This window comes from Ornithorhynchus anatinus, chromosome 13 (assembly GCF_004115215.2).
Source record: "Ornithorhynchus anatinus isolate Pmale09 chromosome 13, mOrnAna1.pri.v4, whole genome shotgun sequence".
Lineage (NCBI taxonomy): Eukaryota > Metazoa > Chordata > Mammalia > Monotremata > Ornithorhynchidae > Ornithorhynchus > Ornithorhynchus anatinus.
In genome coordinates, this window is record NC_041740.1 from 12,785,864 (window position 1) to 12,803,446 (window position 17,583).

At 38.3% G+C, this 17,583-nt stretch overlaps 1 protein-coding gene across 15 annotated transcripts in view; it reads left to right on the top strand.

Moving 5' to 3' along the window:
• Nucleotides 1-17,583, top strand: part of PARD3 (par-3 family cell polarity regulator) — a 471,934-nt gene that overhangs the window by 332,385 nt on the left and 121,966 nt on the right. For 10 of the 15 annotated variants that reach the window (XM_029077450.2, XM_029077456.2, XM_029077446.2 and 7 more), the window contains one exon: nucleotides 16,596-16,706. The exons of the other annotated variants lie outside the window; for them this stretch is intronic. In XM_029077450.2, the coding sequence (XP_028933283.1) occupies nucleotides 16,596-16,706 (111 nt within the window). The remainder of the gene's footprint in view (nucleotides 1-16,595; nucleotides 16,707-17,583) is intronic. 15 annotated transcript variants of the gene reach the window in all.

Sequence of the window (17,583 nt, forward strand, 5' to 3'; positions counted from 1 at the left end):
GGCATGTACATCCCAAAGGGGAAAGACAAGATTAATTCCTTAGGAATGGTAAGCCTGTGGTGGGCATGTTATACTTGGATTGAGTGGTGGTTGAGGTTTGTGAGTGGGAACATGAATTGAGTCTTTTCTTATATGGTAATCCCATAGTCCCTAAAGCAGCAATTATTGTGTCTGATGGTGATGACATTTATAGACTAATTTGATAGGTGTCCAAACAATTATATCCCCAAAATCTGCAGTTTTACCTTTCCTGCCTTTTTTTAAAGATACAAGACCCTCATGAGTCAACCAACATGAACACCTTTATTAATAATAATAATGATGACATTTGTTAAGCACTTACTATGTGCCAAGCACTGTTCTAAGCACTGGGATAGATACAAGGTTATCAGCTTGTTCCACTTGGGGCTCACAGTCTTGATCCCCATTTTATAATGTTGGTATTTGTTAAGCGCTTACTATGTGCAGAGCACTGTTCAAAGTGCTGGGGGATATACAGGGTAATCAGGTTGTCCCACGTGAGGCTCACAGTCTTAATCCCCATTTTCCAGATGAGGTAACTGAGGCACAGAGAAGTGAAGTGACTTGCCCACAGTCACACAGCTGACAAGTGGCAGAGGCAGTGAGGGAACTGAGGAACAGAGAAGTTAAGTGACTTGCCCAAAGTCACACAACTGACAAATGGCAGAGCCGGGATTAGACCCCACTACATCTGACTCCCAAGCTCATCCTCTTTCCACTAAGCCACGCTGTAATTAGCACTCTTTTGTCTTTTCAGTCCATTTCCAGTCTTAAGAGCTGTTGAGCAGTATGGACTGCTTTTTATGATGAGCTAAAGAGATTGAACTCTGCCACTGTAGAAGCTAGAAAGATTAGTGATTTCCTTTGCCTGTCTAGGTAGTTTTCTCATGCTCCCATATGGGATGCAGCAAAAATAGATTCATCCTGATTTTTCTACTTCTTGAATAAGATCATAAAGGCGTAGAAAACAAATATTTGAGGCACAAAAGCCCAAGCATCTTTTCCCCTCTGTCCATTTTCTACCAGCTCACTTGCCTTCGCCTCCTTCTCTGCATTCTTTCTTCCCTTATTTTTTAGCGCTGTTGTCTTCCCAGTACCCTAAACTTGAACAAGTGCCCTATGTGTCTCATGATTTGGCAAAGATCTGCAGTTACAGGTTCAAAAACTTCCTTTCTTTGTGGACATGCTTGGCACAATGCTCTTTCCTTGCCCTGGTTCCCCTCAGCTTCCCTCCCAAGAAGTAGCATGACTTAGTGGAAAGAGTACAGGCCTGGGAGTCAGAGGACCTGGACTCTAATTCTAGCTTCATCACATGTCTGCTGAATGACATTGGGCAGGTCACTTAGCTTCTCTGTGCCTAAATTTCTTCCTCTGTACAAATGAGGATTAAATCCTATTCCCCTACATAGACTGTGAGCCCCATATGGGACAGGGACTGTGTCCAAACTGAATAACCTTGTATCTACTCAAGTGCTTAGAACAGTGCCTGGCACAAATATAAGCACTTAAGTACCATAATGAATAAATAAACATGCCCTGATGTGGCATTCATTGTTTAGGATTTTTTGTTGTTGTTATTTGCTGCAGCATGCTCAATAACCTGGGACAGTTTTAGCGTGGAAGGAGAAGTCCACGAATGTTGAGTCGGCCAGCCGATTTTGCTGATTATACCCTGATTTGAGAACACTCTATCACTCACCTCCATTCCTGGCCTCCTCATTTACTCTTACTTATCTCTTCACTCACTTTAACTCCTACATATTTGTCCGTATCTAGGTCTTCCCTAACTACTCCTCCTCAGGGACAGTATGCAGGGTTGGGAAGAATCCTGAGCTGTTTGGCAGAGATTTATTTTCCAGAGCTCCTGGAGCTGGAAAAATGGATTCACAGCAATCCAGGCAGGAGTCATCAAGAGACTCTGAAGGGATCCAGGCCAGTCGGACCAGGAGTACAGGCCTCTAGACAGATACTCCCAAACATCCATCCTTGTTGGTAACCAAAATAGTTTTCTTTTCCCAAGAGCTTAACAAGCCTATTTTTCTTGGCAGTGACATTCTACTCCTAAAGAAAGCATCCTGGATGTCAGCTTTTACCAAGGGACTTTTCCCATTAGTCTCTCCTAAAATCTAAGTAAACATTTTGGGTTCCTTTTCAATGTTTTTTTGCATCCTGTTCCACTGTTGTTATTCTTTTTATTTCCACAGTTTTTTCAGCCCTCAAACTCTTATCCGTTGCTTAACCAAAGCACTACCAATCCCTGTGCATAAGAATATTAAAAATACCATGTTGGGTCTGGCAAATGAACTGTTACTCGCGTGACAGTTGCCACTGAAGATGTTAGTAAGAATGATGTCCCCCCAAACCCCTTTATGTCCCATCTTCATATTTGTAATTGTGCCTGCCGTCCTCTTCAGCCTGGACATCTCATCTCCCCACAGTTCCTTCATTTCCCTTTCCCTGATTAACTGACTCTTCTGGCATCAAGAATGCTCCACATGGACACATTGCCGATCTCCATCAGTCTTCAGGCTTTTTTCTGGGAAACACATTTTATGACAGATGGAAGGTTGGTGACTGAATGTTGCTATCTAAAATTCAGCTAACCATTTTTTAGGCAAATTGTGAATGATCAAGCCATCATTGTATGGTCCTACAGCTGGAGCTCAAATGGTTTTTGCTTTCTGCTTCTAGAGGGCTCACTCTACCAATCACTACTGGCAATTTGACTATTCTAAATTCTTTGGATTTTCTGCTATGTAGATTTCATATTTTATTTCCATGTATGTTTGCATTACTGAAAATCTAGAAAGATTTACGTATACAATTTGAACAAATTTATATGTATATTTAGTTAATCACCACTGCCCATTGGTGTGGATTTTCAATTAGCTGTAGGTAGTGAGGGTATGTTTTCTGTGGAGAAAACATTCTTGGAATTTCCCAGAGTTTGGCTTCAGCAACTTGCTAAACCTTACTTGAATGCAAAGTGGCCTATTTGGTACTTGATGTGTCTAAGTTACTTACACAGAACATTCAGAATTGCTGTCCATCAGAGAGCTGACCTCCATCACCAGTGTAAAGAAGAATATCCAGCAGTACACTTGATATGACTTGTCGGCACCATTCTTTCATTGGGCTCCGGTAAGTATATTTGCAAACTAGCAGTAAACAACCTGATGGGGAATAATATTTCAGTTCTTAATGATGAGATCCCATTAAACATTAACTTTTACTGCTCCTTTGCAAATCTGCTTGCAAACACTGCAGGTCTGGAGTCAGAGGATGCCGCTGCTTGTAAAGTAAAGCTTGCTAAAATGCATTCCTTTAGGAAGCGCTTCTGGCAGGAAGGCTGACTTCCTAACGCTAGGGTTGACGTTCCATGGTTGTTCTGTGTGATCACTTGATGAGGCAACCATGTCACTGTTTTCAAATGGCCAATTCCTGATTATGCGCTACTATCAGCTGGTTATTTCTGGTCTTGCCAACAAGCCCAATAAATTCACTGGTCTGCATGGAATTTCTGCCTCGTGTCCACCCATCTCAAGTGCAAATACAAAGTCAAATACTACTTAAAAGCACTGAGACCACTTGAGGTCCTTTTTTATGGTTTTTGTTAAGCACTTATTCTGTGCTGGGCATTATACTAAAGGCTGGGGTAGAGCCAAGTTTATCAGGTTGGGAACAGATGAGGTAACTGAGGTACAGAGAAGTTAAGTAGCTTGCTCAAGGTCACACAGCAGACAAGTGGTTTGATGCATATATACAATTCCATGTCACAGTTTTTTCAAATGTAAAAAAAAAAGTAGCTCTGGAGGTGGCATTTTAATGTATGGCAAGTTCTCAGAGTCCATTTGTTTTGAAGAATCTAAGTAGGAATTAGAACACAGTCACATTAGCAGTCTTAAGGCCAGGAGCAGATCTCCCATTGGATTCTCCAGTTTCTAGGGCACCCATTCAAAAGCCCCCACAGCTCCCTCTATCCCCTACTTAGTGAGCTCTATAGACTCTGAGCTGCACTAATATTGTCTCCATTTTTAAGTTTTCATCTTGAAGCATGCTCACTGGGCAGCACCCCCTTATGCCTTGGACATTACCTCTCCCAGAATTCCCTGGACTCTTAATCTACTCTCTCTGTTTTCATATTTCTGACCTCATTGCACCTTGATATCACAAAATTATGATGCCCAGGTGGGAGATGTTCCTGAGTTTAAATGTTGTCCTGGGTTGTTCTGGGTAGATTGAGCTTCTTGTGGTATTTTTGTAAGTGCTTCTCTATATGCCAAGCACTGTTCTAAGCACTGGGTAGTTAAAAGATAATCATGTTGGACACAGTTCTGGTTTTAACCGGGCTCACAGCCTAAGTAGGAAGGAGAACAGGGTCTGGATTTACATTGGCTATTTAATAAATGGTTTCTTTCCCAACCTCTTTATGGAAGGATGACTCTGTTTTAGAAACCCTCTTGCGCAACATGTTACTAATTAATTACAACAGAGCAGGTGGTGGTATACTTATTTTCTATTTTCTCTGATTATTGCATAGAGCATGCTTTTTGCTTCGGGATGCATTTTTAACTGGTTTGCTTCAGCTGCTGTCAACAGTCTTATTTAATCATGTATTTCTACTTGTCCACATAACAGGGATCATGCTTGACTTAAAGAAATAGCTAATTGTGTTTGTGATCATTTTTAAGAGCCATTTTTCTTGAGGTGTGGATTAGGCTGTGGTTCTCTCTATTCTCGGGTAATCAAAATTGGGTACCTTGGCTACATATTACAGACTTCTCAAATTAAGCTTTTAGGAGACTTGTCTGAAAAATGCATGAATGCTAATTCATCTGTAGCTTTCCCTTTTGGTGATTGTTTAAGGCAAGTATTATTAACATATGCTCTCTATAGTGCATATCAGAGTTAATGTTTACAATGTGTGAGTTCTAGCTCTAAAATGTTTGAGATGTGGCTGTTATCCTTAAACCTCTTCCTTCTCCCTCAGTCTCCACTGACATCTTGAAAGGCTACCATTAGAAATATTATACATTCTAATGGCTTACTTTCACCAATGTATTTGAAATGCATTTTAGGATCATCTCATTCTAGAGTTGTGCCGCTTCGTTTCTTTACTAGAATATAAGTTGATCATCTGGTAGAGTGGGATTTGATAAGTGTTGTTTTGAGTGGTACACAAATTTTGTCATTTCAGTTTTCAGCATTAAAGCAAGCTATAGCAAATAATGTTTTCCATTAGGACAAAAACTTGTCTAATTTGTTTGGCTGTTTAGACATATTCCAAATTGGAAAACTAATGAATTGTAAGAAGTGAAAATGTCTGCACATTTTAAAAGAAGTTTAATCATGCTTTTTTTACCATTTTCCTTGGGGGATTTTACCTTATGTAAACGTTTTATGGTAAGGTCACAGTTGAATATGGCCCTCATCCATAAGGACCTTATTATCATGTCCTTTTCTGAGCATACTGTTGAAGCTCATATACTTTGCCCTGATTTTCTTTGACCCAGCTCTGTGGAAATCTTCTTTCATGTGATTTGGAGTAAATAAATACAAACTACTTAGGCAAAATTATAATTATTGAATTCCCTTCTCAAAATGGACCTTTTAGCAATATTATATCTCCTTAATGTCCTGACCTTTGCCTTAAAACTGTTCTGTAGTCTAAAGAATCAACCTGGAAAATCCAGAGTTTGAAGAAAGGTGTAAAAATTGTGACCGCAGAATAACTGTGCTGAGCATGTGCTTCAGAGGTGGCCCCTAGGATCTAGCTTTCCATCAGTCAATCAATGGTATTTATTGAGCCTTTACTGTGTATGCTTGGAAATACAATAGAGTTGGTAGACACCATCCTTGCCCACAAAGGGCTTACTCTTTACAGGACAGAGAGAGACATTAAAATAAGTCACAGAGAGGAGAAAGAGTACAATATGAGAATGTGTACATAAGTGCTGTGGGGCTGGAATGAGTATTAAATTGCTTAAGGGGTGCACAGCCAGATATATAGACATCACAGGGGGGAGGCCGAGTAGGGGGAATGAGAGTTCAGTGGTATCATTACTGTCTGCTTAGGGAGCATGAGAGTGAGCGCTTTTTTCATACACCTGCCCCTGTGAATTAGAGACCAAAACAGGTCCCTCCGCAGAGGAGAAACGTCTTGTGAGGAGAGAGGTTTTAGAAAGAACTCCCCAGTGTCCAAGTTTCAACAATAAAAATTAGCTTTGATAATCATTTTTCAATTACTGCTTTTGAGTTCCAATCCTGAGTATTTGTTTTGAGAGAAACCAGGATATTTTTCTCCGAACTTGGTGCTAAGGATGGGGTTAGCTTCACACCAACATTCCTCACATGCATCCCAGTCCCAACATAATGAGCCGACTGGAAATGGAGTCAGGTGGATATTTCTGATGAGTGAGGAAATGCCTCAGATTCGAGGAAAAGATTTTGGGAATATCTCTCAAAAATCTCCCTAAACTGCCCTGAATCCCAGAACAACAGGAGCTGGCTGGTTTTTGTCCTATGCTCTAAGACTTTAAGATCTTACCCTCTCTACACAAACGTTTAGCATGGTGACCAAATTATCTGGCCTTTTTACTCACATGCACCATGCCCATAACTTGCAGGAAACTTGTCCCTGTTCTCTCTTCTAGGACCACTGGGGGATTCATGTGTTTTGAGATCCTGAAGTTATCCTGCAGTTTTATTTCCATCTTGGAGTCAGATGATCCCATACTTTGCTGCAATAAACTCTAAAAGCTGCATGACTTAAAGCAACAGTTTAAACTAATGGTGCAAAGGGAACATCAGAGAAAGGAAGCTAGTTACATTAGCATGCCCAAATAGGGACATTTCTTTGTTTCCTGGTTGCCCTATCTCATGAACTCATGTCTCTTGTCTCATGCTTCTACAAAAACCTTTTCCTTTGCTTCTGGCCACAGTAGGGTCAGAGCTCACTTGGGGTTGGCATCTTTGACAATACTTAGATGAGCGTTCCAGGTGAACCAACAAAGCATGAGCAGGGTATTTAAAATGCTGAAGGATTTGAAGCCAATTAAGGTGTAGAAAGGACAAGTGGTATCTGTGAAAGGCTTAGGTCCAAGACCCTATTACTTTTTTTTTTTAACAGATTTGTTAATAAAAGAAAGAGGAAGAGGTCTACATGGGACTGACCTTTGATTCTGCTACCACTACTCTGATTCAGTCCCATGGGTAGAAATCTGAGTAACCAGTTGGACTGCAGTTCAGTCATAAACAGCATTACCTCTAGTACAATCAAAGTTCTAAGGTGGTACAATAGTGGTTAATGCTGTTTATATTGAATCAGTGCTCTAGGGCACTGGAAATGGGATTTGATCATGCTCAATAATGAATCCAGTATGTGACCTCTTGCCACCCTCATCTTAGACAAAATTAAAATATGGGGAGATATGCTGCATCAGTGCAAGGATTCAGAGCTTCAACTTTATCCAAGTGGTTCGGAAGATTGGATCATTTTCTCTTCACTCCTCACCTTTTTATCACAATGGAGATTTACTGTCAAATCAGCCTGGAGGAGGATAGGAAGCTTGTGCTTGTAATAGTTTGCTTGGTACAACCTTCTTTAGAGCAGTTTGAGTAAAGGCCCTATGCCCAATGAATGTGACTATGCATTTTTTTTTCAAATGAAATAATACTGCCTACCCTCTTAATTGGCTCTACAGAGAGGACATTCACTACGAAAAGTGTATCAACAAAAATTGTTTCCTGTAATTGACAGAAAAAATGCTGACTGACCTATTAACTTTAACAGATAATGAGATCTTTAGGGAAGTTTTAATCTTTGATAGGATCCAAAAGAAATGCTGGGAATTGATTATTTTGGCTTTGGGTTTTTTTTAACTCTTTCTATGGTTCTCATCTTTATTCTCTAGTTCTTTTACTTGGGTTTTCTAAATCTAAAGTTGAGTACAACATTTGGGATTGTTTTCATTTCCTTACAAATGATTCTTGACTGGATGGGCATCTCACTGCTCCTGCATTGGTAATGCAGTACTTACTACAATGCTTGTCACATAGTAAATCCTTAAAAAAACACTATAAAAGGGAAAAAAAAACTTAAGCAGGAAAATGGCAGGGCAAAACCCCCACTATTTAACATTTGGATGGGGTTCCCAACGGGTCAGGGAGAAGGAGAGATGAAGGCATTTCCTTACACCATCTACTCTCCCATGTCTCCCATATTTGTTCAAAGGGACAGAAGTTGGGTCACTGCAACATGGAAATATGTTGATTGTCAGAATTCTGTGGCATATCACCTTTGATTTACTTAATATCACTAGAAAAAATAACTTAAATTCTAATGTGCATTTTATTGAGAATGTATGACCCTGTGGAAGCTTACTAATCAACGGTGCAAAATGTTTTCTGTGATTTGCCCTCTAAGCATTAAAATCCTAATGTCGACTCCAGAAGATCAATTTTAAAACAAAATTATTAGGGACTGTTCATACTGTTAAAGTGTTTTGTTCCTCCCCTTTCTAAGGGGAAAAGGTGTTCAGTAAAACTTTTGTGTCTCTGAAGTGCCAAGATAAATGGAGGTGTTTTTATGGCCTAGGCCTCATTAGCATATCTTATAGGTCTGCCTTTGGCTAGTGCCATTTACTAGATTGTTCTACTACTCTAGGAAAACTAAAACCATGGTAACCAGATGTACTGTGATTATTTCCCCTGACCTGGCAAAGTGTTGCATTTCACAAAAGAAGCTTAATGGAAATGTTCAAATTGACCCCTCATCATTTGGACTGCTTAGAGCTCAATCAATCTCTCATTATTATCAGAGTTCTTCGAGCAAAGGCAACAGCGATACTATTTTTCATAATCACTCCTTGAGCCAAATGTAATTTGCAATTTGTAGTATTGTATTATGGAACAATATTGCATTAAAATGCACAGCGTAGGAATGGGGAGTGTCCTAGGTATGAAAGGTTAGAGAAGTAGCTGCAGCCTTTCAGAAGCATTTGAAGTGGGCCCTGCTGGTTTAAAAGGCACATAATTAAGTTTTAGCAATATCCAAATTGCTCAGCATACTAAAAAAAATCTGAATTATATGTTGTCTTTACTGGCTTCAACATCATATTTTTATTTATAATTAAGTCAATCGAGCAAAAGAGAAATTCATATCTACTCTGTATTTTGCATGCATTTGCATTTATATTTTAGGGTTATTGGGGTTAGTATGGTTTGATTACCTGTGTGAGCATGATCTGAATAAAATAAGACAGATCAACCTTTACCATAAAAACCCCTGCTTGCATGGTAATTACTAATTGACCTTCTTTAACAAATATGGAGTTTATTTACCTAAGAAAAGCGTGTCATGCAGTATATGAACTAAGTAATGACTGAATAGATTGAATATAATAATTAAGACATGCATCTGCTAATCTTCTGTTAATGAATGATTGGAAGTAAAAATTCTGTTTCATACTTTTTTTTTAATTTAGGAAAAACAAATGTGTGCATATGTTTGGAATACGGAAGTGGCACATATTATCTGATACAAAAACAATCAAATTTTTTGACTCTCAGATTTTCCACCCAAGAGTCAGCAATGACCACCTTAACCTAGGGACAGTTGAATCCTGGTTGGTAGTTTTTCTATTTATACATGTTTAGTGTTAATAATCTCATGATCTTATTCTTCCAGGACTTCTAAAGCATATCATTGTATTAAGTGTACTAAGCATTATAAGTGAGTCCTTGACTGGAAGTATGCATTTATAGGTCCATTAAATGGAACAAGCAAAAGGAATATGCTGTCCATTATGTGAATATTGCATATTAAAAAGCTTTTCCAGATTTAAGTAAGAGCTATTTTTTAAAATCACTTTTCTGTTCTTGGATGCCAAGTGACACAAATTTAGTTTATTAAGTCTAATCAGGCTAGTGCTGATGAAAACTGTGTACAATCAAATAATGGTCCTTGAGTTCCTGCATTTACCTTTAAAGACATTCCCCGCTCAACTCAACTGACTTAAAAATGCAATCCCCATTTCATAAAAAGTGATCAGATTGCCGGGTGCCCTTTGCTGAAGCTTCCTTCTCAACGTTGTTGATTGCCAAGCTGTTTATGCTTAAATAGGCACTTCCTGCTTTTCCTAATCAGCCTTCTCTTGCCCGACTGCTTCAGTGATGCCACAGATTTTCAACAGCTACCCAAATTGCTTCTTTGCCATGGCTGTGTTTTCTACAATGTCTCATGTAGGTCCTGTGGCATCTCTCAGGTGGATGAGGCAAGTAGTGCTTCCCTGATACTTGAACCCTGTGCCTTGAACCCTGATATTTATTGTAATGCCATAAGTCATCTCTGTATTAGCTAATGTCCATCAGCTTTCTTGGGTGTTTGGCACCTGCAGATTCAATTGTATCTCTTTCAGTTTTCTCTTCCAACAAAGAAGAGGTTTTTTTGGTATTTTTTATGGTATTTGTTAAGTGCTTACTATGTGCCACGCACTGTACTAAGTGCTGGGGTAGGTACAAGTTAATCAGGTTGGACACAGTCCTTGTCCCATATGGGGCTCACAGTCTTTATCCTCATTTTTCAGATAAGGTATCTGAGTCACAGAGAAGTTAAGTGAATTACCCAAAGCCAAACAGCAGACAAATGGTGGAGATAGGATTAGAACCCAGGTCCTTATGACTCCCAGGACTTGTGTTCTTTCCACTAAGCCACACTGCTTCTCTAACTTTCCCAACTGTAACTATTCAGACAGGTTCTTCACAAGCTTCTGTTTGGACAGAGATACCTCAGTAATTAGCATTGAGAGGTTCAGAAATATTGAAAGACTATGTGGCACTTCATTGAGGATTTCTGTAGAAAATCACAGTTAAAAAAATTCTACTTTTTAAAGCCTAGGAGCTCATTTAAGATAATTGGTTCAGGATATTCCACTCCTCTATTTTTAAATATGGCAGATTTTCAAGTCTTTTCTATCACATGCACAGGATATCTTAATATGACACTGGCGAAAAAACCTTTCACTACAACACCAATTATATTTTGATTTTATTTATAACAAGTTGCTGCATGTTTTGTCATTCAGCATAATTTTTTTACATTCTCTAATTTTAGTTACAGTGAAAATCTTACATTCTAAATGCTAAAATGGAACTGTAAAAATTTGAGTAGACATTGATGTTGCAGAAGAGCTTGTTTCTGGTGTTAAGGCTGAAATTACAGTATAGTGGCATCATATACAGATGTTTCTAATGGAAGTTCTTTTTAAATAAGAACTTACTACCGTGGAACTCTTATCATTCAATTTTTGCTTTTCTCCATTAATCAACTAATGCCTGATTCTTCTGTAGCTCTTTATTTTAATGAAAATGTGTGGCAAATTTAGCAGACAGCAATGACCTCATCAGTAACACATTCACAGTGAAACCCATTTAGCAGATTACAATAAGATTGTTACAGTAGTATTAAGAAATTGCTGTGTCCTTTTTGAAGCGAACCATGTGGGAGACGAGCTATGCACTCCAATTACTATCTCCTTTATTGTGAACATAAAAGCACAACCTCATCTGGGGCATTGTCGGGAGGGCAGGAAAGTATTCTGTGAAAATAGGAGTATACTCCGGTACTTTTACTCTTTCTTCATGCCTAAATTTCTGGAATTTCTCTTCTTTTCACCAACTTCGTGTGGAAGAACTCCTTGTAGATCTTAGACTCAGGGATACTATGGGGTTTCTGGTTCACATCCTGTTCTAAACCATAAAGAACAGGTGGATGTCTACTGCTGTAGAATGTTCTCCAGTGATAGAGGCACTTTACCTCCTAAGGTTGGGGCTGGATGACAGACTTTTAATAAGAAGTCGAAGTTCCTTGTAATGAAGTCTTGAAAGCAAGACTGTAAGCCCCTTGGAGGCAGGGATCATGTCTACCAACTGTATCATTCTTTCCTAAGGGTTTAGTACAGCATTCTGCATAAAGTAAGCACTCAGTAAATGCCGTTGATCGACTGACTGAAAGCTAAGGAAAGGGGAAAAGAGAGGATTGAGGTGTAGAAATTCTTTTATTTGTTTCCTTTACACTGGTAACTGACAGGTAGACTAAGGTGAGATGCTCAGCTTTGTAAGACTTCTCTCAGAGGCACATATGCCACACTGGTCCTGATTGAACCACATGGCACAAGCTTACTGGAATTTTCCCAGGATTCTTGCTGACTAGTTGGCTGTCCCCTATTCAATAGTACCTTCTGGGTTTTTATCATCTGTGATAGTAAAGAGTGTCTTCCTTCTATCCAATCATAAATCTCTCCTGCTTTAATGTTGGTCATCTGTGTGGTGCTTAGTGAACATAGAGAATAATAGGTGGCATCTTCCCATTTAACTTATACTTGAAGACCATTACTGTCTTTATGTTTTTAAAATGAACAGCCCCCAATTCCTTTTCTGAAATAATTTTTCTGCGCTTTGATAATTTTTGTCCTCTTCCAAAGACCTTCTCTAGATCTTTCCTATACTTTGTAAAATGTACTGACCGAAACTGGGCTCTTTACTCCAAGAAGAGTCTGACCAATGCAGAGATTAGCTGGAGAATTACTTCCTAACTCTCCATGCTGACTTATTTAATAAAGCACTACTATACTGAGGTCTTTTTTTCAACTGATCTTGTGCCTATCTAGTTTTCCTGTCCTGGTTCCATACTTGTTTTTAGTCTCAAAATTTGCAGTGCTATATCTGTGCCCCCTGATTTTATCCAGTTTCTCTAGGATCATTCCTACCAATTTTTCTAGGTCATTTTAAATTTTGCAGTTTTTCAAAGTGTTGGTAACCCTGTCCTTTTTGAGCAGGCTCTCACTTTCTTCTTCTGGATCATCAATACAAATGTTGAATAGAAGCAGCCTTGCTATCTGATCCTGAGGAGCACAACTTGATATGTTTTCCTACCCTTCTCCCTACCCCTTTCACAGGGTGACATTAAACCTTTTCACATTTATTTGTCATCCTCTTCCTGTTCCCATCTGCTGGTTTGTTTGTGGTATGAGGGCGGGGAGGGCATTTTCCCTGGATTTAAACTTGTCTTGATAAAAGTAAGGAATGTTTTTGCCTAACTTTTTTAAGTGCTTACTATGTACCAGGCACTGCAGGAGTTTGCAGTCTTAATCCCCATTTTGCAAATGAAGTAACTGAGGCACAGAGAATTTAATCACTTGACTAAGGTCACAAAGCAGACAAGTGGCAGATTCAGGATTAGAACCCAGGTCCAGTGACTCCCAGGCCCATGCTCTTTTCACTAGAACATGTTACTACTTCTTTCTCACAGGAACATCAGTCATAAATTAATGCTGTTATAATTAAATTGGGAAACTACAAAAAATAAGACTGTGCCACAATATTTCTGCTTTTGTGACACCCCACGAGTGTGGAGCTCAAGGTTAAAATTTGATGGAGTCTGATCACAGATTATAAACTCTCACATTAGATTGTAAACTCCTAGATTGTGAGGTCATTATGGGCAGTGAATGTGTCTGTTGTACTCTCTCAGGTGCTTAGTACAGTGCTTTGCACAAGGTAAACTGTCAGTAAATATGATTGAATGAATGAATGAATAAAGTCCTTAAGGGTAGGGATCATGTCTGCCTACCATATTAAACTCTTACAAGTGCTTGGTACAATGCTCTGCACACAGTAACCACTCTCAGTAAATACCAAAGAGTGATTGATTGGAAACACCTATCTTTGTTAGTAACAGGTAACAGCATGGCTATGCTGTAAATTGAGCCCCATCTCTGTCCCATGGAAGGTGACCTGACTGAATGGGAATATCGTCTGGTAGATAATAAAAGAAACATAACTGATCTCTTCAAAATTTTAAGTGTCTTGACATTAAGTGATTGTCTCCTTTGGCTGAGTAGCCATTATGACTGGGAATCTGACTTGGAGAGTTCACATTTATCTGAAATTTCCTCTGACCCCTGTTGGAGGAGGAGAATTAAGAAGTTATAAATTAACATGAACTCAGGTATATCATGGCAATTAAAGGAATGATGTTGCAGCTGCTCACACTGTTTGTGTTTCAGTTGTGAAATAACCTGCTGTTCTCCTAAGCTATATCTTACAGAAAACATGAAATTTACTCATCTAAATAGCATGCTAATTTACACATATGTAAAAATACTTTAGTCTTTCATTTTTGGAAGGTAGATTCACATGGAGTTGGTAAAGGCATAATGGTTGATGATGGTGGGGCTATGTGAAAGGATCCATAATTATATTAAAGCAGTGTGGCTTAGCGTAGAAAGAGCATGGGGCTGGGTACTAATCCTGACTCTGCCAATAGCCTGCTGTGTGACCTTGGGCAAGTCACTTAACTTCTCTGTGCCTTAGTTTCCTTATCTGTAAAATGGGGAATAAATTCCTATTCTCCTGCATATTCAGATGTGACTCCTTGAGGGACAGGGACTCTGTCCAATCTATCTTGCATCTACCCCAGCATTTAGAATAGAGCTTGACACATAGTTGGTGCTTAACAAATGCCACAAGCATTATCTGGTGAACTCTAGTAAGCCTCTATAGTCCATCATGTTTCAAATTCAAATTTGCCAAATAATTCCACACTATGTAGTGCTAGCTGTATGGTGGAAGCTTAGCAGAAAGCATGCTCTTTTAGAGTAATGAATCAAGTATTCATAGTAGAACTAATATTTTGGGTACACAAGTTGATAATGGCACTTTGTAACTAATTTTAGATTGCTGTAAATATTGGGAAAATCTCAGTAAGAACACTCTTGCCATGAACTAATTGGATAATGAAATAAACTAAGGGTCTGGTTTATCCAGGTGCTGTCTACAGTGTCTATATGTGCCAAACAATCACTAACTTCCATTCCACTTAATCAGTGGTATTTACTGAGCACTTGTGTGCTGAGCACTTTAGTAGGTGCTTGGGGAGAATACAGCAGATATGTAGACCTATTCACTGTCCACAAGTAATTTATTGTTTAGCACTTAGGGCTGATGATTTTTGTAACCTACATTTGTGCTAGCTGACCTGCATTTTTGGCTTATATAAATGATCAAGGAGAAGTTGGGAATTTTTTCATGATACAGTTTGGCATATGACAATTTAAGTTGAACGTACATAATCTAGAAGAAAAATCCATAGTTTATTACCAAAATGGTGCCATTCTATCTTCAAAAGAATATTTGTAAACTGAAAGAAGACAAATGCCAAATCATTGCTTCTTTCAAAAATAGATCTTAAGTCATTTTAACAGTAGCTTTGTTATTATTTCCATGCTTATATAGCGATCTTCTGCAGTTCTATTTTCCTTCTTACTAATGTATATAGTCAATTGAGAAAAAGTGTCATGCAGCACAACTAAATCAGTTCACATAAGGGCAAGGTTATATGCTACCATTAGAACTTCTTATTGTTGAAGAACTTTATTTTCAGTTTGCTCTCACCATTCACCCCTTTTCTTAGGTCATCGTTAAAAAATTTTTTTTTTTTGAATCATGATTCATGGACCACATAGTCTCTTAAGGCATGGATAAGTTCAGAACTATGTTTCCCAACTAAAATGCAAGCAAGGCCTGGAGTATTTACCTATTATCTTATTCAACGGTTGACCCTAAACATATATCTAAATATATGCTGCTTTGTGGCAATTCTATCTGTAACTGCATGACCCAAATCAATATTAAAGGGTCTGAATAATGGCCATACTGATTAATGTGATGTAAGGCTTAATGCAAAGGAACTATGACATGGAAACAATAATAATTGGATGCAGAAATACCAAATATTGAATGTTTTAAAGAGCTTTGAGTTTGAATTCTCTTATCTGATGAACACATGAGGACAGTTTTTAAACAGTGCATATTCCCATTGTGGTCTTTTAGAAGTCTTTAGGGTTTTTTTGTTGTGTTTTTCTTAAATATGAGTTTCTAAGTGACATTTGCCACAGTGGAAAATCTCTTCATTGGACCTGAGAGAGCATTCTGCCTTGAAGCTTTCAATTTAATAGCACAGAGTGATACAGCAATATAAATTATTCTTGGTCCTTTAAACCTCACAAACATTGTCTTGTTTGTCAGCTTTTGAATTATAATGAATGTGTCCAATAACCCTGACTGTGGAATAAAGAAGAATGGCTGCTTTTAGAAAGATTATTAAATAGATAGATATGGATTATCTTCTGCAGTTCATGAGAGGGGGAACCATTGCAAAATGTAAAATTTCATTATTTAGTTCACATCTTCTGATAGCTGTTCACTAATTCTCTAGCAATTTTCTAAATTGGTCAGTAATGTCCATAAACTGTGTAACCCCAGAGTTTTAGTTTACCATAAAAGATGCTAGTATAAATATGTCTCAGAAGTAGTGCTCCATGAGAAGTTTTGAATTTTACAGGATGAAAGAATTAGATTGAGTAATTTATTATGAAATAAAGATGCTGCAGGAGACCGGGACCTTTGTTCTACCATTTGTATAAAGCTCACCTATAGGGAACATATTTTGATCACAGAAGAATGAAAACTCATTTTGGTTCATTTGACCAGTTAGAATTTTTTGTTATTAACAGGTTTGGCAAACATCGAAAAGATGACAAGATTGACAAATCGGGTAAAATAAAAGTACAGGAAGCCCTTACTTCAGAAGAGGAGAGAATACGAATGAAGCAAGAACAGGAGAGGTAGACTTCAGTATTTGATTAAATCTCTTTAGCTCAAGGTTCCTTTTTCTTCTTTTTTCCAGTAAGAGATCTGCATTCAACTGCATTTCATTTTTTTTCTGTCAACTAATCAAACACTGATGTTTGGTGAGGAGGTGTAATGAAATGGGTGAGAAAACTGATCTAACATACCACAGATAGTTTATGGAACCATATTCAGGTCCTTTCACTTAGCTAGTTTAACTGCTATTGGGGCGAGTGAGGGCTCTATAATCGATTTTATCATTCTTTTGACTTGTAAGTCTTGATTTAAAATTGAAACAGTTTATTTCCATTTTGCCTACAGCAGAATAGGTATAAATTTCACTAGTTTTATCTGAGGAGAAAACAGAACTAAAATTTCATTCTTGCAAACGAAACTGAAATTGAAATTTCATCTTTGTGATTCCCTAGCCTAATAGCCAGTGGATTTGTTACTCAGCTGTTTGCAAGTTAAAAATTATGGATTTAAATCTCAGTAATGTTGGATACATGTTAGTTGATTATTAAGAAGAAACAAGAACAACTAATGTGATTGAAAGAATTTTTGGCCTGTCAACCTTCTAGGCTGAGAAGAGATGGCTCACTGGGGTGGGATAATCAGGAGGAAGGAAGGGAAGAGCTGCTTCCTCTTTCCTCCTACTCACCCTTGCATTCACTCCTTGACTAAGTTCCCCAAGCTTCCTTCCTCCCCACCCCTCTCTCCCTTGAATTCAGCCTTCTCTCTCTTTCCACTCTCACCTCCTTTAGAATGACATCTTTTTAGCAACTATTCAACGTTGTTTGTTGAAGAATACCCCCAAAGAATGATTACCTGAAAATCTCTCAGTACTTGAGATTTTTCATCTGAGTGGATGCA